Source organism: Ornithorhynchus anatinus, chromosome 17 (genome assembly GCF_004115215.2).
Source record: "Ornithorhynchus anatinus isolate Pmale09 chromosome 17, mOrnAna1.pri.v4, whole genome shotgun sequence".
NCBI classification, from domain to species: Eukaryota; Metazoa; Chordata; class Mammalia; order Monotremata; family Ornithorhynchidae; genus Ornithorhynchus; species Ornithorhynchus anatinus.
This window is the reverse complement of record NC_041744.1, coordinates 405,567-430,861: the sequence shown is the minus strand read 5'-3', so window position 1 is coordinate 430,861 and position 25,295 is coordinate 405,567. Positions and strand designations below refer to the sequence as shown.

Here is a 25,295-nt window from a genome sequence, read left to right as displayed (position 1 = left end):
GGGCCTCGAGGACCCTGGCTGCACTCTTGCTGGTCACGGAGAGCGGTGAGATCCCAGGAACAGTCTCTCCCTTTCTTGTTGAAGTCGGTGATGGTGGCGGCAGATGGGAGAACTCAGACATCTCCCCTGGGAACATGGATGCTGAAGAGACGCCCAGGTGGGTGGGGAGAGTGTTAGCTCCGGGAATTGTGTCAGTCAATCAGTGGTATTTCCTATGCACTTATTGTGTGCACGACACTGATCTCAGTGCTTGGGCGAGTACAATACAACAGAATTGGCAGAGGCAATCCTGGCCTTCAAGGAGCTTACAGTCTATCAGGGAAGACAGGAAAAGCAGCAGCGTTTGAGGATATGTTTATAAGTGCTGTGATGGTGGGGGTGAGGTGATCGGTCAATCAGTCAGTCGTATTTATTGAGTGCTTACTGTGTGCAGAGGACTGTACGAAGCACCTGGGAGAGTATAGTATAACAGAGTTGATAGAAACGGTCCCTGCCCACAACAAGCTTACAGTCTAGAGGACAAGCTTACAGTCCAGGAGTATCAAAATGCTTAACGGTCCTCTAGGCTGGAAGCCCGCTGTAGGCAGGGATCATCTTTATTGCCGCATTGTACTTTCCAAGCACTTAGTATAGTACTCTGCACAGAGTAAGCACTCAGTAAATACGATTGAATGAATGAATGGATGGATGGATGGATGGATGGATGGATGGATGGATGGATGGATGGATGGATGGATGGATGGATGGATGGATGGACGGACGGACGGACGGATGGACGGACGGACGGACGGACGGACGGACGGACGGATGGATGGATGGATGGATGGATGGATGGGTGGGTGGATGGATGAATGAAGAAGACAAGCAGCAAAATAGATTAGGGGTCGGGGACAAAGTATTGTAAATAGGTGTCCCTTAATTCAATAGTATTTATTTCAATAGTATTTATTGAGCGCTTACTATGTGCAGAGCACTGTACTAAGCGCTTGGGATGAACAAGTCGGCAACAGATAGAGACAGTCCCTGCTGTTTGACGGGCTTACAGTCTAATCGGGGGAGACGGATAGACAAGAACAGTTCATTGTGGGCAGGGACTATGTACGGTTATTGTTATATTGTACTATCCCAAGTGCTTAGTACAGTGCTCCGCACACAGTTAGCGCTCAATAAATATGATTGAATGAATGAATACATATCCAAGTGCTGAGGCAATGCAGAAGGGACGTGAGAAGCAGCATGGCCTAATGGATAGAGGACAGGCCTGGGAGCCAGAAGGACCTGGGCTTTAATCCTGGCTCCTCCATTTGTCTGCTGTGTGACCTTAGGCAAGTCACTTCACTTCTCTGTGCCTCAGTTACCTCATCTGCAAAATGGAGATTAAGACTGTGAGCCCCATGTGGGACAGGAGCTATGTCCAACTTGTATCTATCCCCTGCTTAGTACAATTCCAGGCACAGAGTAAGTGCTTAACAAATACCATTAAAAAAAAAAGAGATGAGAGATTAGGGAAGACTTCCCTGTCCTGGCACATAGTAAATGCTTAAAACATACCATTAAAAAAAAGAAAAGGCTTTCTGATGGAGATGTGATTTTAGGAGGTTTTTAAGATGGTGACAGAGATGGTCTGTTGGACATGAAGGGGGAGGGAGTTCCAAGGAAGTGAGCAAAGGGTTGACAGAGAGAGTGAGAGCAAGGGACAGTGAGGAGGTTGGCTAGAGAGGAGCAAATTGTGCGGACTGTAGGAGAGGGAGAGCCTATTGAGGACCTAAAAGCCAGTGGTCAGGAACTTCGGCCACTCCTCGGGACGTGTAGATGGCTGGGCCCGGCTCTGGTCCGATTCCCCCGATTTCCCCTCTAGGTTGTCGAACAGTGCCTTTCTTGCAGGGCGTTGGGTTCTGTGAGGTGGGGTGCTGCTTGTTTTGGTCCACGTAGTTTTCTGCTTGCAGACTCGCTCTGGCGTTGGAGGCTCCTTGAGGGCAAGGAATGTGGTGTCTTACTTGGGTGAATCTCCCAAGGGCGCTCCTCAATGGTCACTGCCCTGTAGAATGCCCATGATGATGCGAAGGGCTTAGAGATGTAAGCAGGCTTGTTCTGGGTCGCACAGCACTCTAGTGGTAGAGATGGAACAATCGAGTCCCGGGTTTCTGGGCCAAACACTTTATCTCTCTCCCAGAGCCCTTTTTACTTTCCACGTCAAGTCTGCCTCTGAATGTGTGTGTTTCAGGGGGAGGGGGAACGGATACACTGTGTGTGTGTGATTTTTGAGTGTGTGTGTGTTTGTGTGTTTGTTCAGACTTTGCCATCTTCGGAACCGGGGTTTGGGTAGGGGGGCGTTCTCGGGTTCCCTCCCTCCTGAGGGCACAGGACCTGAGAGCTGGGGGTCCTGGGGCCCGAGGCGCTGACCCAGCAGAGTTGGGTAGGAGTGCGGCATCAGGGGCCGTGATGCAGGGTTGCCATAGCGACCCCGGGCTCCGAGGACCGGCAGGAATCCAGAGAAAAGCCAAAGGGCCCGAAGCGCGGCCCCACCTCCGTGGGGTAGGGGGAGGGCCCAGGAGAGAAGAGAAGAGCAGGGAGGGGAGGGGACGGGACACATGTCCAGCAAGCCCGCAGGGTCTCCCGCTCCAGGCGCATACAGTGTTCCCGGTAGATCGGCGCCAAAGCTGGGATGGGAAAAGGGAATTTCCAAAAGCGCACGGTTCCCTCAAGTCCTCCCTGTTAGCGGCCGGGATTCCGGGAGAGCAGAAAACTGGGGGTGGTGCAGAGCAGGAGAACGGGAAAAGCAAAAGCCAGTACAATGTGTGTCAAGGCATCAGGCGGGTGCGGGAATGGGCACGCGCGGTGTCTGCACGTGTTGCGTGAGCGCTCGTGGGATAGTATTTATCGAGTGGACATGCAACTCTCTGCAGGTTCGGGGAGCCCTTAGCTGCTCGGGGACGGGGGGAACTGTTGCTGCATTGAATGCTGCTACGTACAACTGCGGTGATTTCCCATCCCCCGCACCTCCATTCGCCCCATTTTCCCCCGTGGTCTTGTGCCTGGCTGGGGAGGGTCTTTCCGGTGCACTGGAGAAGCAAGAGAAGTCAGGTGGCGGGGCTCCCCACGGCCCATTCCCTCGACCCACTTCCGGAGCCAGGCGGAGGGGCAACTCTGAGATCCAGGAGCCACCAGAGGGAGGAGAGAGTGGGCACGCCGCCCCCCTTGGTCAGCCGCAAGCAACATCCAATCTGGACTCTTTCTGACATGGACAGGGTCCCGGATGCCCTCATGTCAGGAATTTTTATTTCCCACCGTGAGAAGGGGATCACTGGTCTACCGGTCTGCACCCCTGGGAGCCCTACCGGGCCCAGTGGGCCGCTGGTGGACTCGGTCAAATGGGGCGCATGTCGCATCACGTGACGTCGGGGTCCCAACCGAACGCGGATGATGTCATTTGCGTCTCCTTTGGCCGTGGTCGCCCTAGAGGCAGGAGGCGTGAGAAGCCTCCGGTGCTTACCAGAAGGTGGCCCGGATGGGTGCGGTGGCAAGGAAGCAGGTGGGCCAGGTTCTCCGCACATCCGGTTTCCCGTGAACACCAGACTCTCCGTGTACCCAGCTTCCCACGAACACCAAAAGCTACACGCCAGGCTCTCCGTATACCTGGCCCCCCATGACCACCGGAAACCACACCACAGGCTCTCCGTGGCCCCGGCTCCCCTCGAACACCGGAAACCACACTTCAGGCTCCTGGCGTACTTGGCCTCCCTCACTGACCCAAAACTAGGCTCTCTGTTTGCCTGCCACCCGTGAACACTGGAAACTGTGTACCGGGCTCCACCTGGGTCCTGAGCATCTTGTTCAGCCGGTGGGATCTTTAGCCCCTGAGGGTCCGTGGCAGGAACCACCGGGCAGGGCCGGGACCCAGGACACTGGGGTCCGAGCAACCGTTAGAGGGCCGGGCTGGGCTGCCGGGTGGCCCTGAGCCTGAGAACAGGCCCCGGTCCGTGCCGTACCGTGCTCAGCTCCAAATTACAGGTATGTCAGTCCCTGCAGGCCCCTGGGGCTGCACCACCTGACGGTGATGCTAAATCAAACTTCTCCTGCTATGTCCCTGAGGCCCGCCCGCAGAATTTCTGCAACAATCACTGCTCCCAACACAAGCACTTCCAGGCTCTGTAAGCGGCATACCCATATCAGCATTCAGCACCCCTTAATGACACATGCATATCTGCATTCCATTCTCCAAATCCCAACCCCAGACTCGCCTCTGCTGCCCGTGGGCCCTCCCTCCCCGCATTCAGAGGGACCAGTTGTGCTGGGGGGCGGCGGGAGAGATGGATTCGGATCCTCTAGCGCTCAGGTTTCGTAGGGGATGGTAGCTGATGGCTCAAATGGGATGCCGGCTGTGTGTTGGGGGTCTGGATGCCACCTATAGGTTTGGGGATTGGATGCCAGCTATGACTTTGGGGTTGGACACCGGCTGTGAGTTTGGGGTTTAAACAGCAGCTGTGGATACGTGGTTTGGATGCCAGCTTTGGGATTTGGATGCTGGTTGTGGGTTTGGGATTGGATGCTGGCTTTAGCTTTGGGGTTTGGATGCCAACTGGGGATTTGGGGTTTGGATGCCGTTTTGGGGTCTGGACACTGCCTAGGGGTTCGGAGTTGGATCCTGACTCTGGAATTTGGGGTTTGGTCTCCGGCTCTGGGTTTGGGGTTTGGATGCCAACTGGGCGTTTGGGGGTTGGACTCCGGTTATGAGTTTAGGCTCTGTTCCAGCTCCGTCTCCGACCCGGACACCGGAGAAGTGGCTGACCACTGAGGATGAGACCCTCTCTCCCTGGAGTAGTCCCTTCAGCAGCAGCTCCTGCTCCGGACCTGGCAGATCCGGAAAAGATCAGGCAGTGGGCTACCCCATGACCCTCGTCCCTGCCCCAGATGGAAAGGAATCGGATAGGCCGGCCTCCCCCATCTTCCTCCGTCTGTGGAACCTGGACAGGAGGTGGCCAACACATTGGACGGGTCAGCCCCATGGGGATGGGTCGGGCCAGGCCAAGCCAGGGAGTCTTGGCTGGACCGAGGCCCTGGCCCTCGGACCCTTTCCCCTGGCCTACTCATTTCCCCATTCCCAGATTCAGGTGGCCCTCCCTGCTGCTTTTCCTCACCCTCACCCCTGAGCGCAGTGCCTGGGTGGAAAGAGGGTGGGCTTGTCTCCCCGGGGAGCAGCAGCCGTCTCGCCCCCAGCCAGTTGGGGCTCTGCCCCCCATCATCCCATCCCTCTGGCAGCAGGCCGAGCTCACCGTCCATGTCCAGACGCTGCATGATGATGGCCAGCTCCACCTCACTGGGCATGTAACCCAGGGAGCGCATGGCCATGCCCAGCTCTTGCTTGGAGATGAAGCCGTTGCCATCCCTGTCCAGGACTCGGAAGGCCTCGCGGATTTCTGCCTCAAGAGAAGGGTAAAGGGTTAGAGGGAAATGTGGCCTTCCCCTCCGGCCTCTCCCTGCTCCCCGCCACCCCCCAGCAACCTCCCAGGGAAACGGAGCCTTTCTGTCCCCTTCCCCCACAACTCTCATGTGTTTCCCAGCTTCTCCATAGGGGCCAGGCCCACACAAGAGAGAATGTCTTGGGATTGCTGCAGGAGGGATCGAGATTAGACTGTCCTGTCCGCGATGGTCTGTAGCCCCCCAGTTGCGAACCCATCTCATGGGGGCACCGAGTGGGCAGCTGACTTGTCCCCCCTCCACTGGGGAAGGGGGACACGGCCATCTGCTTCCAGTGCATTGTCGGAAAGGAACGACCATTTGTCTTTTCGATCCCAGCCCTCAGGATGGGAGAAAACACTTTTCCAGCAGAGTCCTGGATCCTTGGTGCCTCAGCCTGACCCACTCCCTGCGGGGCCCCGGGCTCGGCTCTCACTGACCAGTCTGATAACCTTAGGTCTGTCTACCCAGCGCTTATCGGGCAGTTGGCGCTTAATAAATACCGTCGTCACTGTTGGCCAATCACCAGACTGTCCTAGGCCGGGTGAGTTTCTTGTCTGCCTATGGTCCGGCCTGCGTCCACAGGTCCTGTCTAACAGCCAAGCTTCCCCCACCACGGTGCTCCCTTTGCCCTGGGCTCCAGGGCCTATGAATGGGCCTGGCTGGGCTGCAGTGGCAGGATCTGAAACCCAGGCGGTATTCCGATCAGACGCTTCCCAGCTGAACTTCCCAGCCGGGCCGGCCAGACAAAGTAGTTTGGCAGCACGGTTGGTGGCCGGGTCCCGGTGCCCCCACTGCCCCCGCCATCCTCACTGGCCTTGCTACCTTCACCACATCTTCTACTCCTCTCTGTCTCTCTGCTCCTAATTGCAAGCTCCTTGAGGACAGGGACTGTGTCTTTTCCCTCTACTGTACTTTTCCCGGCACTCAGTAAACACTACTGATGGCAATCCGAAATGGCGGGGTGTCCGGCATACACCCCAAACCATTCCAATGAACCTATGTGCGTCCAAACTCACTGGAGGGTGGACATCGGATGGCTCTTCCGGTGGATCTTCCCGTGCTCAGACCCCGCCTCGAAGGTCTTTGTCCCACCACCACCTTGCCCGGGCCCTCGGGACCGACTATCCGGCAGCTCACCGGGCAGACAAACCCCAGACCAAGTCTCACTAGAATGTAAGCTCGTTGTGGGAAGGGAATGTGTCTGTTTATAGTTGTATTCTCCCAAGCACTTAGCGCAGTGCTCTGCACACAGTAGGCACTGGATAAATGTGATTGACTGACTGACCGACTGACTGACTGCCTGCTGAGAGCCATGCCTCAGTGACAATAGGATTTGGCGAGGAGATGCCATTTTGTCCCCGGAGGGAGATGGTGATGGGCATCGGTGAAGTGATGCCATTTCATCCCCAGAGTGAGACGTTAGGGCCCTGGGAGTCCCGCCTTCCCCCCAACCTCCCTCCTCCCCCAGCCCCACTGGGGGCTGCTGGAAGCTTCGGCCTCCAGATCGCGCCGGGCCTGGCGGGCTGGAGGAAATGTTTTATTTATAATGTTTGTTCGCACACAGCTAGGCCGTGGGCCCATCTGTCTCCTTGCACGTATCTTGGAGCCGGAGTTGGCTCCGAGGTTGGCGAGGGGGAGGTTGGGGACAAGACGCTGCTGGGCTCAGGCGGACCCTGCACCCTTCCGCTTCGGGCCAACTTCTGCGTCTCTCAGCCTTTTCTACCTTGTCTGCTCAGTCTCCGCTATCCCCGTCTCCACCCCGTTCCCGCCACATCACCCTCCTTTCCCCACATTCACATCCTACCTCAGCTGGAGGGAGACTGGGGCAAGGCGGGGGGCTCTGATGCCCTAGCTGGATATGGAGAACCAGGGCTGGATTTTGCCATCTGGGCAAAATGGCTGGTATTTATCCAACGCTTTTACTGTGTGCAGAACACTGTACTAAGCATTTGGAAAAGTACGATACAACAGAGTTAATAATAATGATAATAATGTTGGTATTTGTTAAGCGCTTACTATGTGCAGAGCACCGTTCTAAGCGCTGGGGTAAACACAGGGGAATCAGGTTGTCCCACGTGGGGCTCACAGTCTTAATCCCCATTTTACAGATGAGGGAACTGAGACACAGAGAAGTTAAGTGACTTGCCCACAGTCACACAGCTGACAAGTGGCAGAGCTGGGATTCGAACTCATGAACCCTGACTCCAAAGCCCATGCTCTTTCCACTGCGCCACACTGTTTCTCTAGAGTTCTAGGCAGGATCCCTGCCCACACAAGGATCTTACAATCTGTAGGGACTGTGTCCATTCTGATCATCTTGTATTGACCCCAGCGCTTAGAACAGTGCTTGGCATATAATAAGTGCTTAACAAATACCATAATTATTATTATAGGGAAAGACAGATATTAAAATAGATTAGGGGTAGGGGAAATAGTAGAGTTCATAGTCGATACAGCGGGGAAGGCAGAAAGGGGAAATACAGACCTTGGGGTGGGAAGCCCTCTTAGAGGAGATCTGATTTTAAAAGGGTTTTGAAGGTGGGGAGTGTGGCAGATTGTTGGGTATGAAGCAGTGTGGCCCAGTGGATAGAGCATGGGCCTGGGAATCAGAGGATCTGGGTTCTGCCACTTGCTTGCTAAGTGACCTTGAGAAAGTCACAACTTCTTTGTGCCTCAGTTTCTTCAATTGTAAAAATGGGGATTCAATACCCGTCCTCCCTCCTACTAAGAACGTGAACCCCATCTAGGACGGGAACTGTGTCTAACCTGATTAAATTGCATCTTCCCCAGCACCTAGAACAGTGCTTGATTCATAGTTAGCACTTAACAAATACCATATTTTTATTATTATTATATGAAGGAGGAGGGAGTTCCAGGCTGGAGGGAGGACATGGGCAAGGGGTCTGTGGTGAGAAAGATGAGACCGATATACCGAGAATAGGTTGGCGACAGAGGAATGGAGGGTGTGGAGTGCGTTTTAGCAGATCAGAGAGGTAAGGTAGGAGGAAGAAAGCTGACTGAGTGTCTTAAAGCCAATGGTGAGGAGTTTCTTTTCGACGTGGAGTTGGATGGGCGACCCTTAGAGGTGTTGATTGGTGAGACATGAACTGAATTTTTTTTAGAAAAATGATCCAGACATCAGAGTGAAGTGGGGAGAGACAGGAGGCAGACAGGTCAGATGCAGTTGGTAGCAGTTTGGGTGGAAAGGAAAGGGCAGTTTCTAGAAGTGTTGTGAAGGTGGAATCCAATGGATTTCATGACAGATTGAATGTGTAGGTTACATGAGAGAGATGAGTTCAGTAGCATGTCAAGGTTACGGGCTCGTGAGTCAGAGAGGGTAGTGGTGCTGTCTATAGTGACAGGAAAGTCACAGGGAGGATAGGGTTTATGTGGGAAGATGAAGGGTTCTGCTGTGGACACTTAGGCCATCCCGAAACAATGAGCAGAGCCGGATAGACAGCCAGTAGTCGATGGCCGAGGGGGGCCGTTCGGTCCAGCTTCCCCCAGGCATCTGGCATGGGACCCTCCCTTGCTCCTCTCTGCCAGGAAAACCAGAGAAGACATATCTTCCCACAGAAGGTGGCTGGGTTTTGTCTGTGCACAGGAGCTTGAGCCCGAGGAGTTCCCAGCACGCACCTAGCTGATTAGTGAGTGTGGAAAGGGGCAGCCTGAGCTCAGAGCAAATAATAATAAAATAGCGGTATTTGTTAAGTACTTGCTGTGTGCCAGGCACTGCTCTAAGTGCTGAGGTGGAAACAAGTAAAGCGGGCTGGACACAGTCCCAGTCCCACATGAGACTCACAATTTTAATCCCCATCTTACAAATGCAGCAACTGAGGCACAGAGAAGTCAAGTGACTTGTCCAAGGTCACACAGCAGGCACATGGTGGAGCCGGGGATTAGAACTCAGACCCTTCTGACTCCCAGGCCCGTGCTCTATCCACTAGACCACGCTGCTTCTCTGTCCCAGGTGCGTCGGGTGGGATTCTTCACACACTCTGCAGCTTTCCATTCCATCTGTCCCAGTCTAGACCCCTTCCAAGCCCACTGGCACTGAAAGGGCAGACGTGAGTTTCCCACCCGAAAACTCTGCTGGCCTTGCTGTTGTCTAAGGCCCAGTCCAGGCTCTTCATGGTCTTCTCCTTGTTTGGGAGGGGGTGGCGGGCCTGGGCGAGCCTCTGAACTCCTGACCTGCAGCTGACACCTGCCGCAGCTGGTCCGGAGACGGAACCGCGGACAAGCCAGCGGCACTCCCCTACGTAAACTATACCCAACCCTGATGATAAACCAGTGCTAGTCCCGTATATAAACCAGCTCCGCTCCCTTATATGAGAGGCAACATGGTATATTGGATAGAATGCAGGCCTGGGAGTCTGAATGTTATGGGTTCTAATCCTGGCTCCGCCACTTGTCTGCTGTGTGGCGAGTCATTTTACTTCTCTGGGCCTCAATTACCTCATCTACAAAATGGGGATTAAGACTATTAGCCCATTGTGCAGCATGGCTTAGTAGAAAGAGCACGGGCTTGGGAGTCAGAGGTCGACGGTTCTAATCCCGGCTCCGCCACTTATCAGCTGTTTGACTTTGGGCAAGTCACTTAACTTCTCTGTGCCTCAGTTCCCTCATCTGTAAAATGGGATTAAGACTGTGAGCCCCACGTGGGACAACTTGATTACCTTGTATCTACCCCAGCACTTAGAACAATGCTTGGCACATAGTAAGTGCTTAACAAATACCATCATTATTATAAATGTTATTATCATGTGGGACGGGGACTGTGTCCAACTCGATTTGCTTGTATCCACCCCAGTGTTTGGTGCAGTGCCTGGAACAAAGTAAGTGCTTAAGAAATACCACCATTATTAGTATTATTATTATATAAACCAGTGCCAGCCTCATATATAAACCAGCTCCGCTCCCCTTGGTAATCCAACGTCTGGCCCATATATGAACCAGCTCCATTCCCCTATATAAACTAGTGCTGGCACCATATATAAACCAGCTCCACTCTCCTGTATAAACCAGCACTGGCCCCATAAATCAATCAACTCTGCTCCCCTCCCCAATCCAGGCCCAGGCCCATATATAAACCATGCCCTCTCCTCTATATAAAACAGTGCTGGTCCCATACTAAACCAGCTCTCGCCCCATATGTAAACCAGCTCCACTTCACTTTGTAAAGCACCGACAGAACCATATATAAACCAGCCCTGCTCTAGTATAGAAACCAGCTCCAGACCCTTAAATAAATCAGCTCCCCTCCCCTTTCCAAACCAATGCCAAGCCTATGTATGAACCGGCTCTGCTAGCCTGTATAAACCAGCTCCACTCCCCTTTGTAAACCACTGCCAACACCATATATAAACCAGCCCTGCTCCACTATATGAACCGTGTCCAACTATGTTGATTAAAGTAGCACCAGTCCTATATATATGTATGTATGTGTATATATAGCAGCTCTGTTCTTCTCTGTAAGCCATATCCAACCTTGTTGATTAAAGCAGCACCAGCCCTGTCTAAAAAGCTGCTCCGCTTCCCTTTAAAGCCACCGACAGCCCCATATATGAACCAGCTCCGCTCCCAGCTATATAGAGCAGCTCTGGCCCCTGGCACACCTCCCCCACCCCAGCCAGTCCTCGCCGATGCCACTATCGCTCGCCGCGCGCCCAGACGTCACTGTTCCCACGGCAACCCGTGCTCTCGGGAGGGGCAGCGCAGCACCAACTGCACAAACTAAGTCACAGGCACAGGTAACACAACATGTTGTGTCGGGGAGTGCTCGACCGCCGGGTGATCCTGCCGGGGAAGAGACGGGGGCATCCCAGCCCGCTGGCCGCCCTGATACCCAGCCCTGGGGCACCTGCCGGTTGAACCTTAGTAGACAGAGAGGGAGAGGACTCAGAGCCCTTCACTTGTTCAGCTGAACCTCAGAGGGGCTGGGGAGCAGGAGGACCCGGGGGCAGGGGCCGGAAGGCAGGGCTGCTGCTAGGCTCTGGTGCCCCAATTCTCTCCCCGCCGGGCTGACCGCGGGGGCCCTCCAAGGCAGCCATCTCTCCGTGAGCACAGAATTCGGATCCTCCCACGTTAAATGGAACGTTCCCTCCGCCGGTGATGCTATGTCCCTAGGGTTATGCAAACGAAGTCCTGTCCAGCCCCAGTGGTACCGGGCTGAAACTGAAGTGAGGAACCAGGTCACCTGTCCAGCTTCAGTGGTCCCAGGCTGAGGCTGTAAAGGGGGAGCCAGGTCACCTGTCCAGCCCCACTGGCCCTGGGCTAAGCCTGTAGAGGGGGAACCGGGTCACCCATCCAGTCCCAGTGTCCCCAGGGAAAGGCTGGAGGGGGGAGTCAGGTCATCTGTCTGGCCCCTGGCCAAGGCTGGAGAGAGGAGCCGGGTCACCCTACCCACCATCCTAGCACCAGCTGAATAAGGGAGTGCCCCTCTGCCATCCCTCACGAGTGTTACACTGGAGAGAGCCGCAGCGCGAGACCCGCTGGTGGTAGGACTCACCTCTCCCCTCTTCTCTTCCCACCCAGACTCCTGTTCTAGAAAACATAGGCAGCCATGGGTTGAGCTCTGGCAGAGGGAGAGGACCTCCACGTTGAGACTGTATTCACAGGCAGAAGAAGAAGAGGCTCTTCTATTGGAGAAGCAGCGTGGCTCAGTGGAAAGAGCACGGGCTTTGGAGTCAGGGCTCATGAGTTCGAATCCCAGCTCTGCCACTTGTCGGCTGTGTGACTGTGGGCAAGTCACTTAACTTCTCTGTGCCTCAGTTCCCTCATCTGTAAAATGGGGATTAAGACTGTGAGCCCCACGTGGGACAACCTGATTCCCCTATGTCTACCCCAGCGCTTAGAACAGTGCTCGGCACATAGTAAGCGCTTAACAAATACCAACATTAATTAACAGGCCCAGATTTGGCACTAACCTCATCTCCGCTGCCACAGTGTGGCCCGGCCCACATCTCCCCGGTGCTGCTGGACAATTTCCACTCTATCTCTTGGTCAAAGTGCAATCATTCATCTCCATCACACCTCCCCTCCACAGTCCCACGGCCTAGTGGACGGAGCCCGAGCCTGGGAGTCGAATCCCGGCTCTGTCGCTTGCCTGCTGTGACCCTGAGCGAGTCACTTAGCTTCTCTGGACCTCAATTTTCTGATCAGTAAAATGGGGATTCAATGCCTGTATTGTTTCCGACCTGATTGATTTCTAATTACATGTAGCAGGCGCTTAACGAATACCACGATTTTTTTTTATAGTGCCATCAAGACCATCTCCACAGAGCAGCCCAGACCCTTGCTTGGGGACACCCGAAACGAATACAATCGTATGTCAGTAACCGCACCTTTGCACGTGAACTTCGGCTCTGCACCTGCCACTAGGGTCTTGGACATACACGGTAGGAGTTTAGAATCAAGCCCAACCCCAAAGAGCACCAAGGTGGCTGAAGGAGACTGGGACAAGGATCAGTCAGGGAAGGCCTTCCGGAGGAGAGGGCTTAGGTTGATTCCATAATCGATTTTCAGGTCTTTCTCCCCCTCTAGACCGCAAGCTCCCCGTGGGCAGGGAAACACAGCTACCGACTCCGTTGCATTGTAGTCTTCCAAGAGTCTAGTGCAGTGTTCTGTATTGTACAATCCATTGACTGGCTTTTGAGGTGGCCCCGAAAGAGGGGAGGGATATGGTTCGGTGAAGCGGCTGCTGCCGCTGAAGGAAGGCTAGCAGTCGGCCCCTTTGAGAGGCAGAAACAGGGCAGCCCCATCCAGAGATCCTGGCCTGCGCCCGGGCCAGAGCGGTTTGTTTGCAAATGAGACTCTGCAGGCCTTGGAGGAGCGGAGAGAGGAGAGTGCATCCATTGCGCTCTCCGGCCAAGCTGGGCGCCCTCTGCACTCCATTTGTCAGCTTTATAAACTCAACCCGGGGCCGGGCCGGGGCTAATTGCTGTCGGTATTGATTGAATGGCCCCGGGCTTCACGTGTGCCACGAACCTGAGCAACCCGGCCAGGAAGCCCGCGGTGGCGGGGAGGGGAGGTTCGCAATCAACTCGCCCTGCCAGGGGAGGGAAGGCGGGGGGCAGGGGAAGAGGAGGAGGGGGCAGGCCAGGGAAAGAAGGGTGGGGGTGAGGCCCACACGTTCCCACTCTGGACTGCCGAATGGCCAGCGGAGGGAGACCCTGACGTTTGGATGAGAGGCACGGGGTGCCCAGGCCTGAGCTGCCTCCGGAGGGATGGGCTGAAGCCTGAGCAAGGAATTCCCGGGAGGGCTGAGATGAAGGTCTGGGATCCCGCGGAGAGATGGTGTGAAGGTCGAGAGTCCCCTGGACGGATAAGGTGAAGAGCTGGGACACCCCCCCAGAGGAATGGGATGAAGTAGTGTGGCTTAGTGGAAAGAGCACAGGCATGGGAGTCAGAGGTCATAGGTTCTAATCCCGGCTCCACCACTTATCAGCTTTGTGACTTTGGGCAAGTCACTTAACTTCTCTGTGTCTCAGTTATTTCATCTGTAAAATGGGCCCCACGTGGGAAAACCTGATTAAATCTACCCCATCATTTAGAACAACGCTTGGCACATAGTAAGTGCTTAACAAATACCATTATTATTATTATTATTATTATTATTATTATTATGAAGGCTGAGTGGGAAGTCCTCCAAAGGGACGGGGTGAAGGTCGGGACTCCGCCAGAGGGATGGGGTGAAGGCTGATCCCAGAGTCCTTGGCTCTCAGGAGGCCTCTGTCAGTGCTGGTTAGCAGTGAAAGGGCTCAGGGAGTTTCCTGGGTCCAGACCCTCAAGGAGGAACTGCTTCAGTAGAACAACGCTGTCACCACTGCCCACCTCTTCCCTAGGATCTTGCAGACCCTGACCCACCCCAGTCAGGCCCCCGGACTCTCAGAATCCTAGAACAATATCTCCCACCCAAGTCAGAGCCTGATACTCCCAGAATCCTGCAGTTCCCTGACCCTCTCCAGTCGGATACTGGAACTCCCATAACCCTGAGGACCACGACCCTTCCCAGTCAGGGCTGGGACTCCCAGAGTCCTGCAGGCCACGACCCTTCCCACTCAGGACCTGGGACACCCAGAACTCCACAGGACACAACCCTAGTCAGAGCCTGGGATTCCCAGAATCCCACAGGCCACGCCCTACTCAGGGTCAGGGACGCCTGGAATCCTCCTAGGGCCACAGAGCTGTCAGAAATCTGGTTCTCTGGGTCATGGAACCCTCAGAGAGCTGATTCCCAGGGCAACCGAGCTCTTGACTTTCACAGGGAAGTCCGGGAGCCGACACACGCATGGACACAGGCTTGATGCCCGGCGTTTTCTCTTTTTTTTTCTCCTCTCCCCACCCGGCTGGTCCTGGCGCATGGCTCCCAGAGGCTTGGCTCCCGGCACTGGAAGGGAAATAACACAACAAGACCCAGATGGTCTTGGGGACTCTGGACACCAATTTCAGAGGCATCTCCCACAGAAGCACAGCTCCGGTCTTCCCACATACTGTAAACAGCCCCCCCTCCCCCCCCCACTCCTCCCCGCAGTAAACATCTCCCTGGACACAGTCCTCCCTCCCTGCTTTCCTTCCTGCTCCTCTGCCCCACTCTGTTCCCCCTGCCCTCTTCTGCCCCTCCCTGTCCCTCCACGTCCCTTCATGCCCCTCCATGTCCCTACCTGCCTTGGCTCACCCTGAGCCAATTGGAGATGTGGAATCAGAGTGGGGGGGGTGTAGAAAGAGCATAGGGTGATAGGGGTTGGGGTGGGGGAGAGGGCAGATAGAGAGAGGAAGAGACTGAATGCCAATAGTCCGAGGAGGAGGAGGAGGGCAACAGCATAGCACTCACCCTGAAACCTGGCACCCAGATTGGCTCTTCCTTCCCACCTTGTCTCCCCCCATCATGTTGGGGTAGTTATAACTCCTGCCGACCAGCCCCTCCCCCTATGTGCGAGCACGTGCTTGTGGACCACTCTTTCCCTTTCAGCATCTCCTCCTCTCAAGGATTTCAACAGCACCTCTCCCAGGACACCTCACCCCCACCGCCAGGTTAGACACCACCAGGACACACAGCCCCAGGGCACACGCTGCCCAGAGTCCCTCGGGTGAGGTTGCCCGACCTGTCTCCCTCTGCTGGAGTTCTGGTTCACTCCCAGGGAAGGGAGGTTGTTGGGCTTTCACTCTAAGAATATTCATGCCTTTTCCATAGCGCCTGTGTAGGTGGGTGACTCAAACCGGCACGGATGATGGGCCCAGGAATTTCACCACAGCCATTCTCCGGTAGGGCGGCCAGGAGAGGCCAGGACTTAACGTAAAAGGAATCTCACGGCGGTCCAACCTGGAGTTGGCTCTGCTGGGGAGAACCAGATGAGTGGGGGCGGGCAGCTGGATCTGCTTGGCGCCCACACCTCGCACGGGGCAGAGGGTGGGGTGGCTCTGGGCACACCCTCGACTGCCTGAGCTTCCATTCGCACCTCTAGGAGAATAATCCAAGTGTGGGCAGGTAGACTCAACAAACTGGCAGCCCCAAACTGAGATCACACAACAAACCGAGGTGCCTGGCATAAATGAGCTGCCCTGGGCCGAGGGCGGGGGCTGATGGGGTGGGCACAGCCAGGAGAACACGGGTCGTTATACGGGGGGGTGCACCGAGAATGTCTCAAGGCACATGTCATCTATCGGCCCAGCTGAGAACCAAGAGCCAACGGCCACTCCTACAGGATGAAAATTTAGTGATATCAAGACCATAGTGATGATGATGGCGAGAATTCATTCATCCAATCATATTTATTGAGTGTTTACTGTGTGCAGAGCTCTTGGGAGAGTAATAATGATTATTATTACGGTATTTGTTAAGTGTTTACTTTGTGCCAAGCCCGTACAAAGCATTTGGCAGAGTAATAATAATAATAATGATTATGGTATTTGTTAAGTGTTCACTTTGTGCCAAGCACTGTTCAAAGCACTGGGGTAGATGCAAGGTAATCAGGTTGGACACAGTCCCACATGGAGCTCACAGTCTTTATCCCCACTTTACAGATGAGATAACTGAGGCACAGAGAAGTGAAGTGACTTGCCCGAGATCGCACAGCAGACAAGTAGCAGAGGACAGTATATGGTGGTGGTGACACAGCGACCGTAGTGATGATAATGGTGGGAATGGGGATCGTAGTGGTGGTGACAGCAGGAATGGTGGCCGTGATGTCATGACCACAGAGACGACGACGGCGGGAAAGGTAGCGGTGACACAGTGACCTCGACGATGACGATGGCGGGAATCTTAGCGGTGATACCGTGACCGTAACGTCGATGACGGCAGGACTGGTGGCAGTGTCGCAGTGACCACAGCGACCAGGATGGCATCAATGAAGGCAGTGATGATGTCACTTGCTCCCTCCCCTGGAATCTGCCAGGACTTGAGGCCAAGGTGTGAGGGGTGGCCAAGAGGAGGCACATCAGCTGGAAGGGTCCACGGGGGGTAGGAGTCACTCCATCCATGCCCCTGCCTTAGACAGTGAGCCCTCTGTGGGGTACCACTTGTATCCGAACCCATTTCCTTGTACGAACCCCAGCGTTTAGCCCAGTGATCGGCACATAGTAAGCACTTAATAAATACCATTATTAATATCATTACTGAGACCGGATGCCACCGGCTCCAGCCTGGGCCAATGGGAAGCTATGTTTTCCCTCTGTCTCCTGAGGACGTTCAGTGCTGGGATCCCTTGGTCTCCATCTTATAACCAGCCTCTCTCTCGCCTGGCAAATTTTCTGACAGTGAAGTCAGCTTGGTTGGGAAAAGCTCAGTCTTATCCACTGAAATTCAGTCAAATTCCTCATCAGTGCCAAAGACTTATGCAGTTCTAAATACTAAGTACAGTGTCCTGGGTTGAGAATGATGCCAAGCACTTAGTGGAGGCCCAGGGGCTTGATACAGTGCCAAGGGCTTAGTGATCTTGGGCAAGTCACTTTACTTCTCTGTGCCTCCTTTTCCTCATCTGTAAAATGGAGATTCACTATCTGTTTTCCCTCCTCCTTAGACTGTGAACCCCCATTTGGAACAGGGACTGTGTCTGACCTGATTATCCTGTATCTACCACAGCACTCATTATGGTGCTTAGCACACAATAGATGCTTAACAAATACCACAACTGTGGGGCAGGGCCAAGCACTTAGTACAGTCCCAGTGCTTATGCTGCCAAGTGGTAAGTACATTGCCCCCAAGAGGCTCTTAGTACATAGTTTTCCCTCGGGTTGATGCCAACCTGTGTCCCAGAGACAATCAGGAGTTACTGTCCCTGGGAGTCGGGGCTATTCCAATAATAATGGCATTTGTTAAGTGCTTACTATGTGCCAGACACTGTACTAAGCGCTGGGGTGGACACAAGTAAATCCGGTTGGACACAGTCCCCTCTCCCACAAAGCCTGATGAGTTCCAGAAATTGGGGGGGGGGGCAGGCTCCACCAGCCAGTTCCCCAAACTTCCAAATCATTCCCAGTCCCCAGGTTCCAGCAGGTAAGCAGTCAAACCAAAGCTTGATTTCCAAAAAGAGGAGCTTCCGTCGTCGTGAGGTCAGCGCACACCCAGTGCCATTCCAGGAAGTACCCGAAATGCTTCCTCAGCAACGAGTGACCTTGCTCCTGGAGATGAGATAGGGGGCTGGAGGCGGGACAGTCACCCTGGAGCTAGGATTAGGACAGTCCCCGGGGCCCAGGGCCCGGGGTCAAGACAATCATCTGGGACCTCCAGTGGCCAGAATTGGTCTCCACGATACAACTCAGTCTTGGCCCGGTGTGGACGGAGGAAGAGCATCTCAAATTTGATCTTTCTCTCTGTCTCTGTGCCCCGTCTCTGCTTCTCTCACTCTCTCTCTCTCCCTCTCTCCCCTCGCCTCCCCACATCTCTCTTCTGGCCACAGCCAAGCACCTGCGTGCAATCCTGGATTTCAGTGCCAGCTTGAGGAATGCTGTTTTTGCCTTCTTGCAGTGCAGAACAGAAGGGTAAATACGGCAACTTCCAGCTGAGACCCTTCCCTGAGACCCTCCCCAGCCCTGCCCATCCGGGGGTGGAGGGACAGGGGGTCTCTTACCGTCCAACTCCTCCACGGAGATGTTAGCGAGCTGCTCGCTGTCACTGCCAGCCGAGAGTGAACGGTTCAGGTAATTCCCTTTGTACAACAGTCCTGCCGTCACGTGGTGGAATGGCATCTTCTCCCTGCCCGTAACAGAGAACAGCTGAGGTCGGTCTATGCCTGCTCACCGGGGATGGGGTCCAAAGGAGGGGGCGCCAGCCTCAGCTCCACAGAACTTTTGAGAAGCTTTCAGAGTTGGGCAGCTGCGGTGGTTGGGGAGGCCTGGGATCCAGTCCTCTCCCACCCGATAATAATGTTGGTATTTGTTAAGCGCTTACTATGTGCCGAGCACTGTTCTAAGCGCTGGGATAGACAGAGGGGAATCAGCTTGTCCCATGTGGGGCTCACAGTCTTAATCCCCATTTTACAGATGAGGGAACTGAGGCACAGAGAAGTTAAGTGACTTGCCCACAGTCACGCAGCTGACAAGTGGCAGAGCTGGGATTCAAACTCATGAGCCCTGACTCCAAAGCCCATGCTCTTTCCACTGCGCCACGCTGCTTCTCTAGCACCCGATAGCACCACCCTCCCAAGTCAGCAGGGCTCCCGAGGTGTGGGCACCACCGGCCCCTCTCCTCGCAAGCCTTCATCCCGGCTAAGTGTGAACGTGGAACCACGTAGAGCAATGGGCACTGGTTACGGTAGTCACAGAACCACCGGTTACGGCGGTCACAAAACAGCCTCAGAAGGCGGCTGCACCACGTTCGACCATCTGACCTCTCCTCTTTAGGGTGCTGGGCATGTCTGATAATAATAATAGTATTTTTTAAGCACCTACTATGTGTCAAGCACTCTTCTACGTGCTGGGGTAGATACAAGCTAGTCAGGTTAGACACAGCCGCTGTCCCACATGGGGCTCACAGTCTTCACCTCCATTTTGTGGATGAGGTAACTGAGGCACTGAGAAGTTAAGCGATTTGCCCAAGGTCACATAGCAGACAAGTGGCTCCAGCTACCACTCACCTTGCCCGACCCTGACAACCTGACCCTGAAAGCTAACTTCTGATGGTAAGCAAGGTAAGAAACTACCCCAGGGTGTGACACCGGAGGGGACCGGGGCAGGGGGGAGGGCAGGAGGGCAGGTGTGATGACAGAGAGCAAGGTAGCAGCCCGTCCCCTCGCAAAGAGCCTCTTGCCCCGAAACCTCGGAGCTGGGCACCACCCCCATCCTGACCCCCTCTTGCCACAGGACACCCCAGCAGCCCCAGCGTGACCCAGCCCCTAGGGATCAACACTGAAACAGCCGTAACAAGTTGTTTCTGAACAGGTGTCACTCATTAGCACGACACCTCCACGATCCTGTTGGTTCCGTAGGTTCCTCGCCTGCTTCCCGGAGGTTTGTGTTTTTGTCGAGAAACGGGGAATTCGATAGTTTCATACAAAACAGGGCCACTGCCAGCCAGAAGCCACCTGGAAGCCAGCTGTGGCACATCTGTTGAGCTGTCAGCCCTCCTACAGTGGTGGGAACAGGGCCTTCAGTCCGTTCAGTAGGGCAGGGTACAAGAGGGGCGTGAGTGTCAGGGAGCCCCATCTGACCCGTCCTTTCCAAATCCCCTGTTAGCTGTCTGACCCACTGTCTGCACGGGTTTAAGCTTTTTGCTCCTACGTGCTTCCAACATGGCTGGAACGATGCCCAGGATGGGCGGGGGGGGGGGGGGAGAGAGCACAGAATAGGTGCCCGGTACAGCGCTCTATACACACTAGGCTCCCAGTATAGTGCTCTACAAACAGTATGTACCCAGTACCCTACTTGGCACTCAGTAGGTGCCACTTGCTTTCCAAACTGACCCTCTCTGCCCGGCCTCCAGCCCCATCCCTTCTCACTTTGTAAACACACTCGCATCCACTTCTTCTGCCCCCTCAACCGCCTCCTACAACCACTCACTCTCCGATGTCTCCTTCTCCTCTGCCTTCAAGCTCACTCTCATTGCCCCATCCTAAAAAACCCTCTGGATCCCACTGTGCCCTTTCTTAAAAATTTGGCATTTGTTAAGCACTTACTATGTCCCAGGCATTGTACTAAGTGCTCGGGTAGATACATGAAAGTTAGGTTGGACGTAGTCCTTGTCCCGCTGGGGCTCACAGTATCAGTGTCCACTTTACAGATGAGGTAATTGAGGCACAGAGAGGTTAAGTGACTCACCCAAGGTCACATAGCAGACAAATGGTGTCTCTTCCGACTCTCAGGCCCGTGCTCTATCCACTAGGCCAAGCTGCTTCCAGACTCCAGCCCTCGCCCCAGATCCGTGCACCTGCTTCTGTCCAACTTCCTTAAACAGGTTGTTCATACCTGCTGCCTCCACTTCCTCTCTGCCGATTCCCATCTCGATCCTCTGCAATCATTTCCACCCTCTCATTTTCTCCAAGGTCTCCTTTACAACCTCACATTTCCTCCTGCCTCCAGGACATGCCTAAATGGACGTCCTCAAGCTCAGTGAGTTTAAAACTCAACTCCTCATCTCCCCTCACAAGTCTTCTCCTCCACTCCCTTTTCCTCCCACGGCTGAAGCCACCCTCTGTCCCGAAGCCCACACGGTTGGTATTATTCTTGACTACTCCAGCTCTCTCAACTTTCATTTCAGTCTCTCACCAAATCCTGTCATTCCTTCCCCAGCTACGTTTCCACGATTGGCCCCTTCCTCTCCATTCAAGCGAGCACAGCGCTGGTCCAAGCACTTGTCATATCCTAACAAGACTACTGCATCAGGCACTTCGCTGACCTCCCTGCCTCTAGCCTCTCCCCCTTCCTGCCCATCCTTCGCTCTGCCGCCCGGGTCATTTTTCTAAACATTGCCCTGTGCACGTCTCTCCACTCCTCAAAAACCTCCAAAGGTTATCAGTTCCTTCCCATCAGTTCCTTCCCATATCGAGGAGAGACTCCTCTCGCCATCAGTTTTAGGGCTTTCAGTCAGCTCTCTCTCCACTACTTATCCTCACTCCTCTTCCACTTCACCCCAGCTCACACTCTTTGGTCCTCTCCAGCTAACCTATCATTGTGCTTTGTTGTTGTTTCTCCAGTTACCAACCACTTGCTCCCAACCTTCTCGCTGCGTGGATCTGCTTTATGTAATAATAGTAATAATAATTGTAATGATAATCATTATTAAGTGCATAGCCTGTGTCTATTACTGTATTAAGCACTAAAGTAGATACAAGACTATCAGGTCGTAGGACTCAGAGTTTAAGTAGGAGGGAGAACAGGTATCGAATCCTAATTCTGCAGATAAGGAGGCATAGAGAAGTGAAGTGACTTGCCCAAGGTCACACAGACAAATGGTGAAGCCAGCATCAGAGCCCAGGTCCTCTGATTTCCAGGCCCCAGCTCTTTCCACTAGGCTACGCTGCTTTCCATCTGGCAAACCACAGCTTTTCCCATCTACAGAGTCCTTCTGAAATCACAGCCCTTGAGGAGACCCTCGCCAATTCATTTCTCTCCCCACTCCTCACGTTTTATTCCCCCAACTCCCACCTGGCACTTTGCCCCTGCCACAAACTTGGGTTCACACAGTTGTTTGGACCACTTGTCTACCCCCACCTCCCGCCCAGCCCTGCAATTACTGAAACGCACATTAGCCTACAAATTCACTTCCCTTCCTTTATTTCACTGGCTGTCAGCTCCGCTAGACCAAAAGCCCTCTGAGGCCAGTGATCATGTCTTCTAACTCTAATATCTTAGTCTCCTTAGTGCTTAGTACAGTGCACTCTGTCGGCAGTAGGGGCTCAGGGTATGCTACTGATCAATTCACTGTTTGACTGTGGTTCCCAACAAGGTCTCTGTCAGGCAGGTGCCCTGGACCCCTAATCCCGGACCCTGGACTTAGGACCCTGCACCCTCAGCCCTGAACTTGGTACCCCGGACCCTGAACCCTGGACTTAGGACCCTGCATCTTGGGTCCTGTAGTTGGTATCCTGAACCCTGGATCCTAAATGCAGGATTCTGGATCCTGCACCCTGGACCCTGCATCCAACAATCAGTCGATCAGTCAATCAGTCGTATTTATCTAGCTCTTACTGTGCGTAGAGCACTCTACTAAGCCTTGGGGAGAGAACAGTATAACAGAGTAGGTAGACACATACCCTGCCCTACATCCTGGATCCCAGACCCCAACCTCTGGAAGCTGTACCCTGGACCCAGGAGGGGGATTGAACAAGCCACCTCTGAGCTGGGAAGAAGGCCCAGGAATCTGGTCTCGTTTTTTCCCTTTGTAATTAGGCGACTCCCTCCCCGTGGCCCAGGGAGGGCCGGGGCAGGACCTCCCACAGCTTGGACAATGATCCTTTCCCCCCGGAGACGAGCCCTGATCTCGTTGGGTGGCCTAACCGACCCGCCCTCCCAGCCCAGCGTCAGAGACCGTAACGGAGGGGTGCCAGTGAGACCCTCACCAACCGCAAACCAGCCCCTCTGGGGCCGGCAGGTTTCCGCGATTGAGGGAATAGCCAAGCTTCGAGCTGAGAATTGTCAGGCCCGAACGGGGCCTGGTGGATCGGCACCAGTGAGCCGGGGGCAGCGAGTCAGGGACAGCGGCCCGGGACCGGTGAGCTGAGATCAATGGGCCAGAATTAGTGAGCCGGGGCCAGTGATCCAGAAACCAACGATCTGGGTCCCGTGAGTCAGGGCCAGCATGCTGGGGACCAGTGACCCGGGGGCAGTGAGCCGCGGAGCTGGGACCAGTGCCCAGTGACAGGGGACAGTGAGTTGGGGACCAGTAAACTGGGGACAATGGGGAAGTTGCGTGGCCTAGTGGATAAAGCACTTCCCTGTCTTCCATTTCCTCCTCTCCCACTCTCTTCTGGCTGGATCACCCTTGCGCTTGGATTTATACCCTTTATTCACCCTCCCCTCAGCCCCACAGCACTCAAGTGCATATCTGTAATTTATATTAATGTATGTTTCCCTCTCTAGACTGTAAGCTCAGTGTGGGCAGGGAACGTGTCTACCAACTCCATTATATTGTAATCTCCCACGGGTTCAGTACAGCGCTCGGCACCCGGTATGTGCTCAATAAATACGATGGCTTGCTTGATAAAACATGGGTCTGGAAGTCAGAGGACCTGGGTTCTAATGTCCGCTCTGCCACTTGTCTGCTTGAGTGACCTCGAGCAAGTCACTTCACTTCTCTGTGCCTCAGGCACCTCATCTGTAAAATGGGGATTAAGGTTTGAGCACAATGTGGGCCCTGGACTGTGTCCAACCTGATTTGTTCGTATCTACTCCAGTGCTTAGTACAGTGCCTGGCACAAAGTAAGCATTTAACAAATTCCGTTAAAAAAAAAAAAAAGCACGTCTACAGGTTGCAGCTGTGGCTGCCCCGTCGCGTCTCGTTTCCAAGTAAGGTAGGGAGGGGCACAAAGGCATCCCTGCACGGGGGTCTCGCCTTTGAGAAGCAGGTCGGGGGCCAACCTCAGATGGCAAGTTTCCAGTCTCCTCGTCCCGTCCACCCCTAACTTAGAGAAGCAGCGTGGCGCAGTGGAAAGAGCACGGGCCCTGGAGTCAGGGCTCATGAGTTCGAATCCCAGCTCTGCCACTTGTCAGCTGTGTGACTGTGGGCGAGTCACTTAACTTCTCTGTGCCTCAGTTCCCTCATCTGTAAAATGGGGATTAAGACTGTGAGCCCCACGTGGGACAACCTGATTCCCTTGTGTCTACCCCAGCGCTTAGAACAGTGCTCGGCACATAGTAAGCGCTTAACAAATACCAACATTATTATTATTATTACCTTTTTCCCCACAGCTTCTGCCCCATCCCCCCATCCAGAAATTTTGCCTCAGAGAGATGGGGAAGGAAGCAACCCCGAGGCTGGGACCGAGGCCCGCACCCGCCACTCCTGCGGCCGGGGGTTGGACACCTCTCCTTGGCGCCGAGAGCACCGGGCCCGCGATGACCCCCTTCGGCTGCCTCCGCCACCACCACCACTGCCAATTCCCCTTCCCAAGGAACGGAGGCCAGAGCCCTTCCGCGTGCTCTGTCAGCTCCTGTGTTTCCGGGAGCTGCCTCGTGTGCCGGGACTCCCGAGGCCCCATGCACAGTGGGATGCCAGTTGTCCCCCTCCCCATGACCCTTTTCATCGGTGAGGTGGTACGGCGGTCATGAGCGCGACTAACTGAACAGCAGGCAGCTGGGGCCTCTTTCCTAATGAGATTGCGTACAGTCTCCCCAGTTACATGAATCTGGATGCGGAGTGGGAGGCCTGCCCTTTCCAGCCTGAGAGAAAGGTAAATATTCCCTACCACAGAACAGGTGTGGACACATCGCTTCGCTCCAGGCATTTTTCCTTACCGGCTCCCTTTACTGATCCGTGTCCCCACGACCCCGATTCTCTCCACCCCTCACTGACCCTTCTCATGGCCACGGCTCTCTCCCACACTGACTCTTCCCGCGACCCCGATTTCCCCGACCCTTCCCACGGGTCCCCCCCATCCCTCCCCCCAGCTCTTCCCCCTCCTCTGACCCTTCCTGCATCCCCAGCTCACCCTCACCATCCTCACTGTGGCCTGCGGGCCCAGTTTTGCCTTCCTACCCTTCCCATATGGCTGCAGTGTTAGATGAATGAGCTGAAATTTAATTCGGAGCCTGTCTCCCCAGCTAGGCTCAGAGCTCCTCGAGGATAGGATAGGTATCGTGTCTACAACTCTGTTGTGCTTTCCCAAGTGCTCGGTCTAAGTGCTTTGCACACAGTACGCACCCAATCAATACTAATAATGTTGGTATTTGTTAAGCGCTGT

The 25,295-nt window shown here is 54.5% G+C and overlaps 1 protein-coding gene across 3 annotated transcripts in view; it reads right to left on the bottom strand.

Annotated features, from left to right (window-relative positions):
- Positions 1–25,295, bottom strand: part of CALN1 (calneuron 1) — a 62,680-nt gene that overhangs the window by 14,234 nt on the left and 23,151 nt on the right. For all 3 annotated transcript variants that reach the window (XM_029082005.2, XM_029082007.2, XM_029082009.1), the window contains 2 exons: positions 18,531–18,655; positions 5,274–5,417 (listed from right to left, as the gene is read on the bottom strand). In XM_029082005.2, the coding sequence (XP_028937838.1) occupies positions 5,274–5,417; positions 18,531–18,655 (269 nt within the window). The remainder of the gene's footprint in view (positions 1–5,273; positions 5,418–18,530; positions 18,656–25,295) is intronic.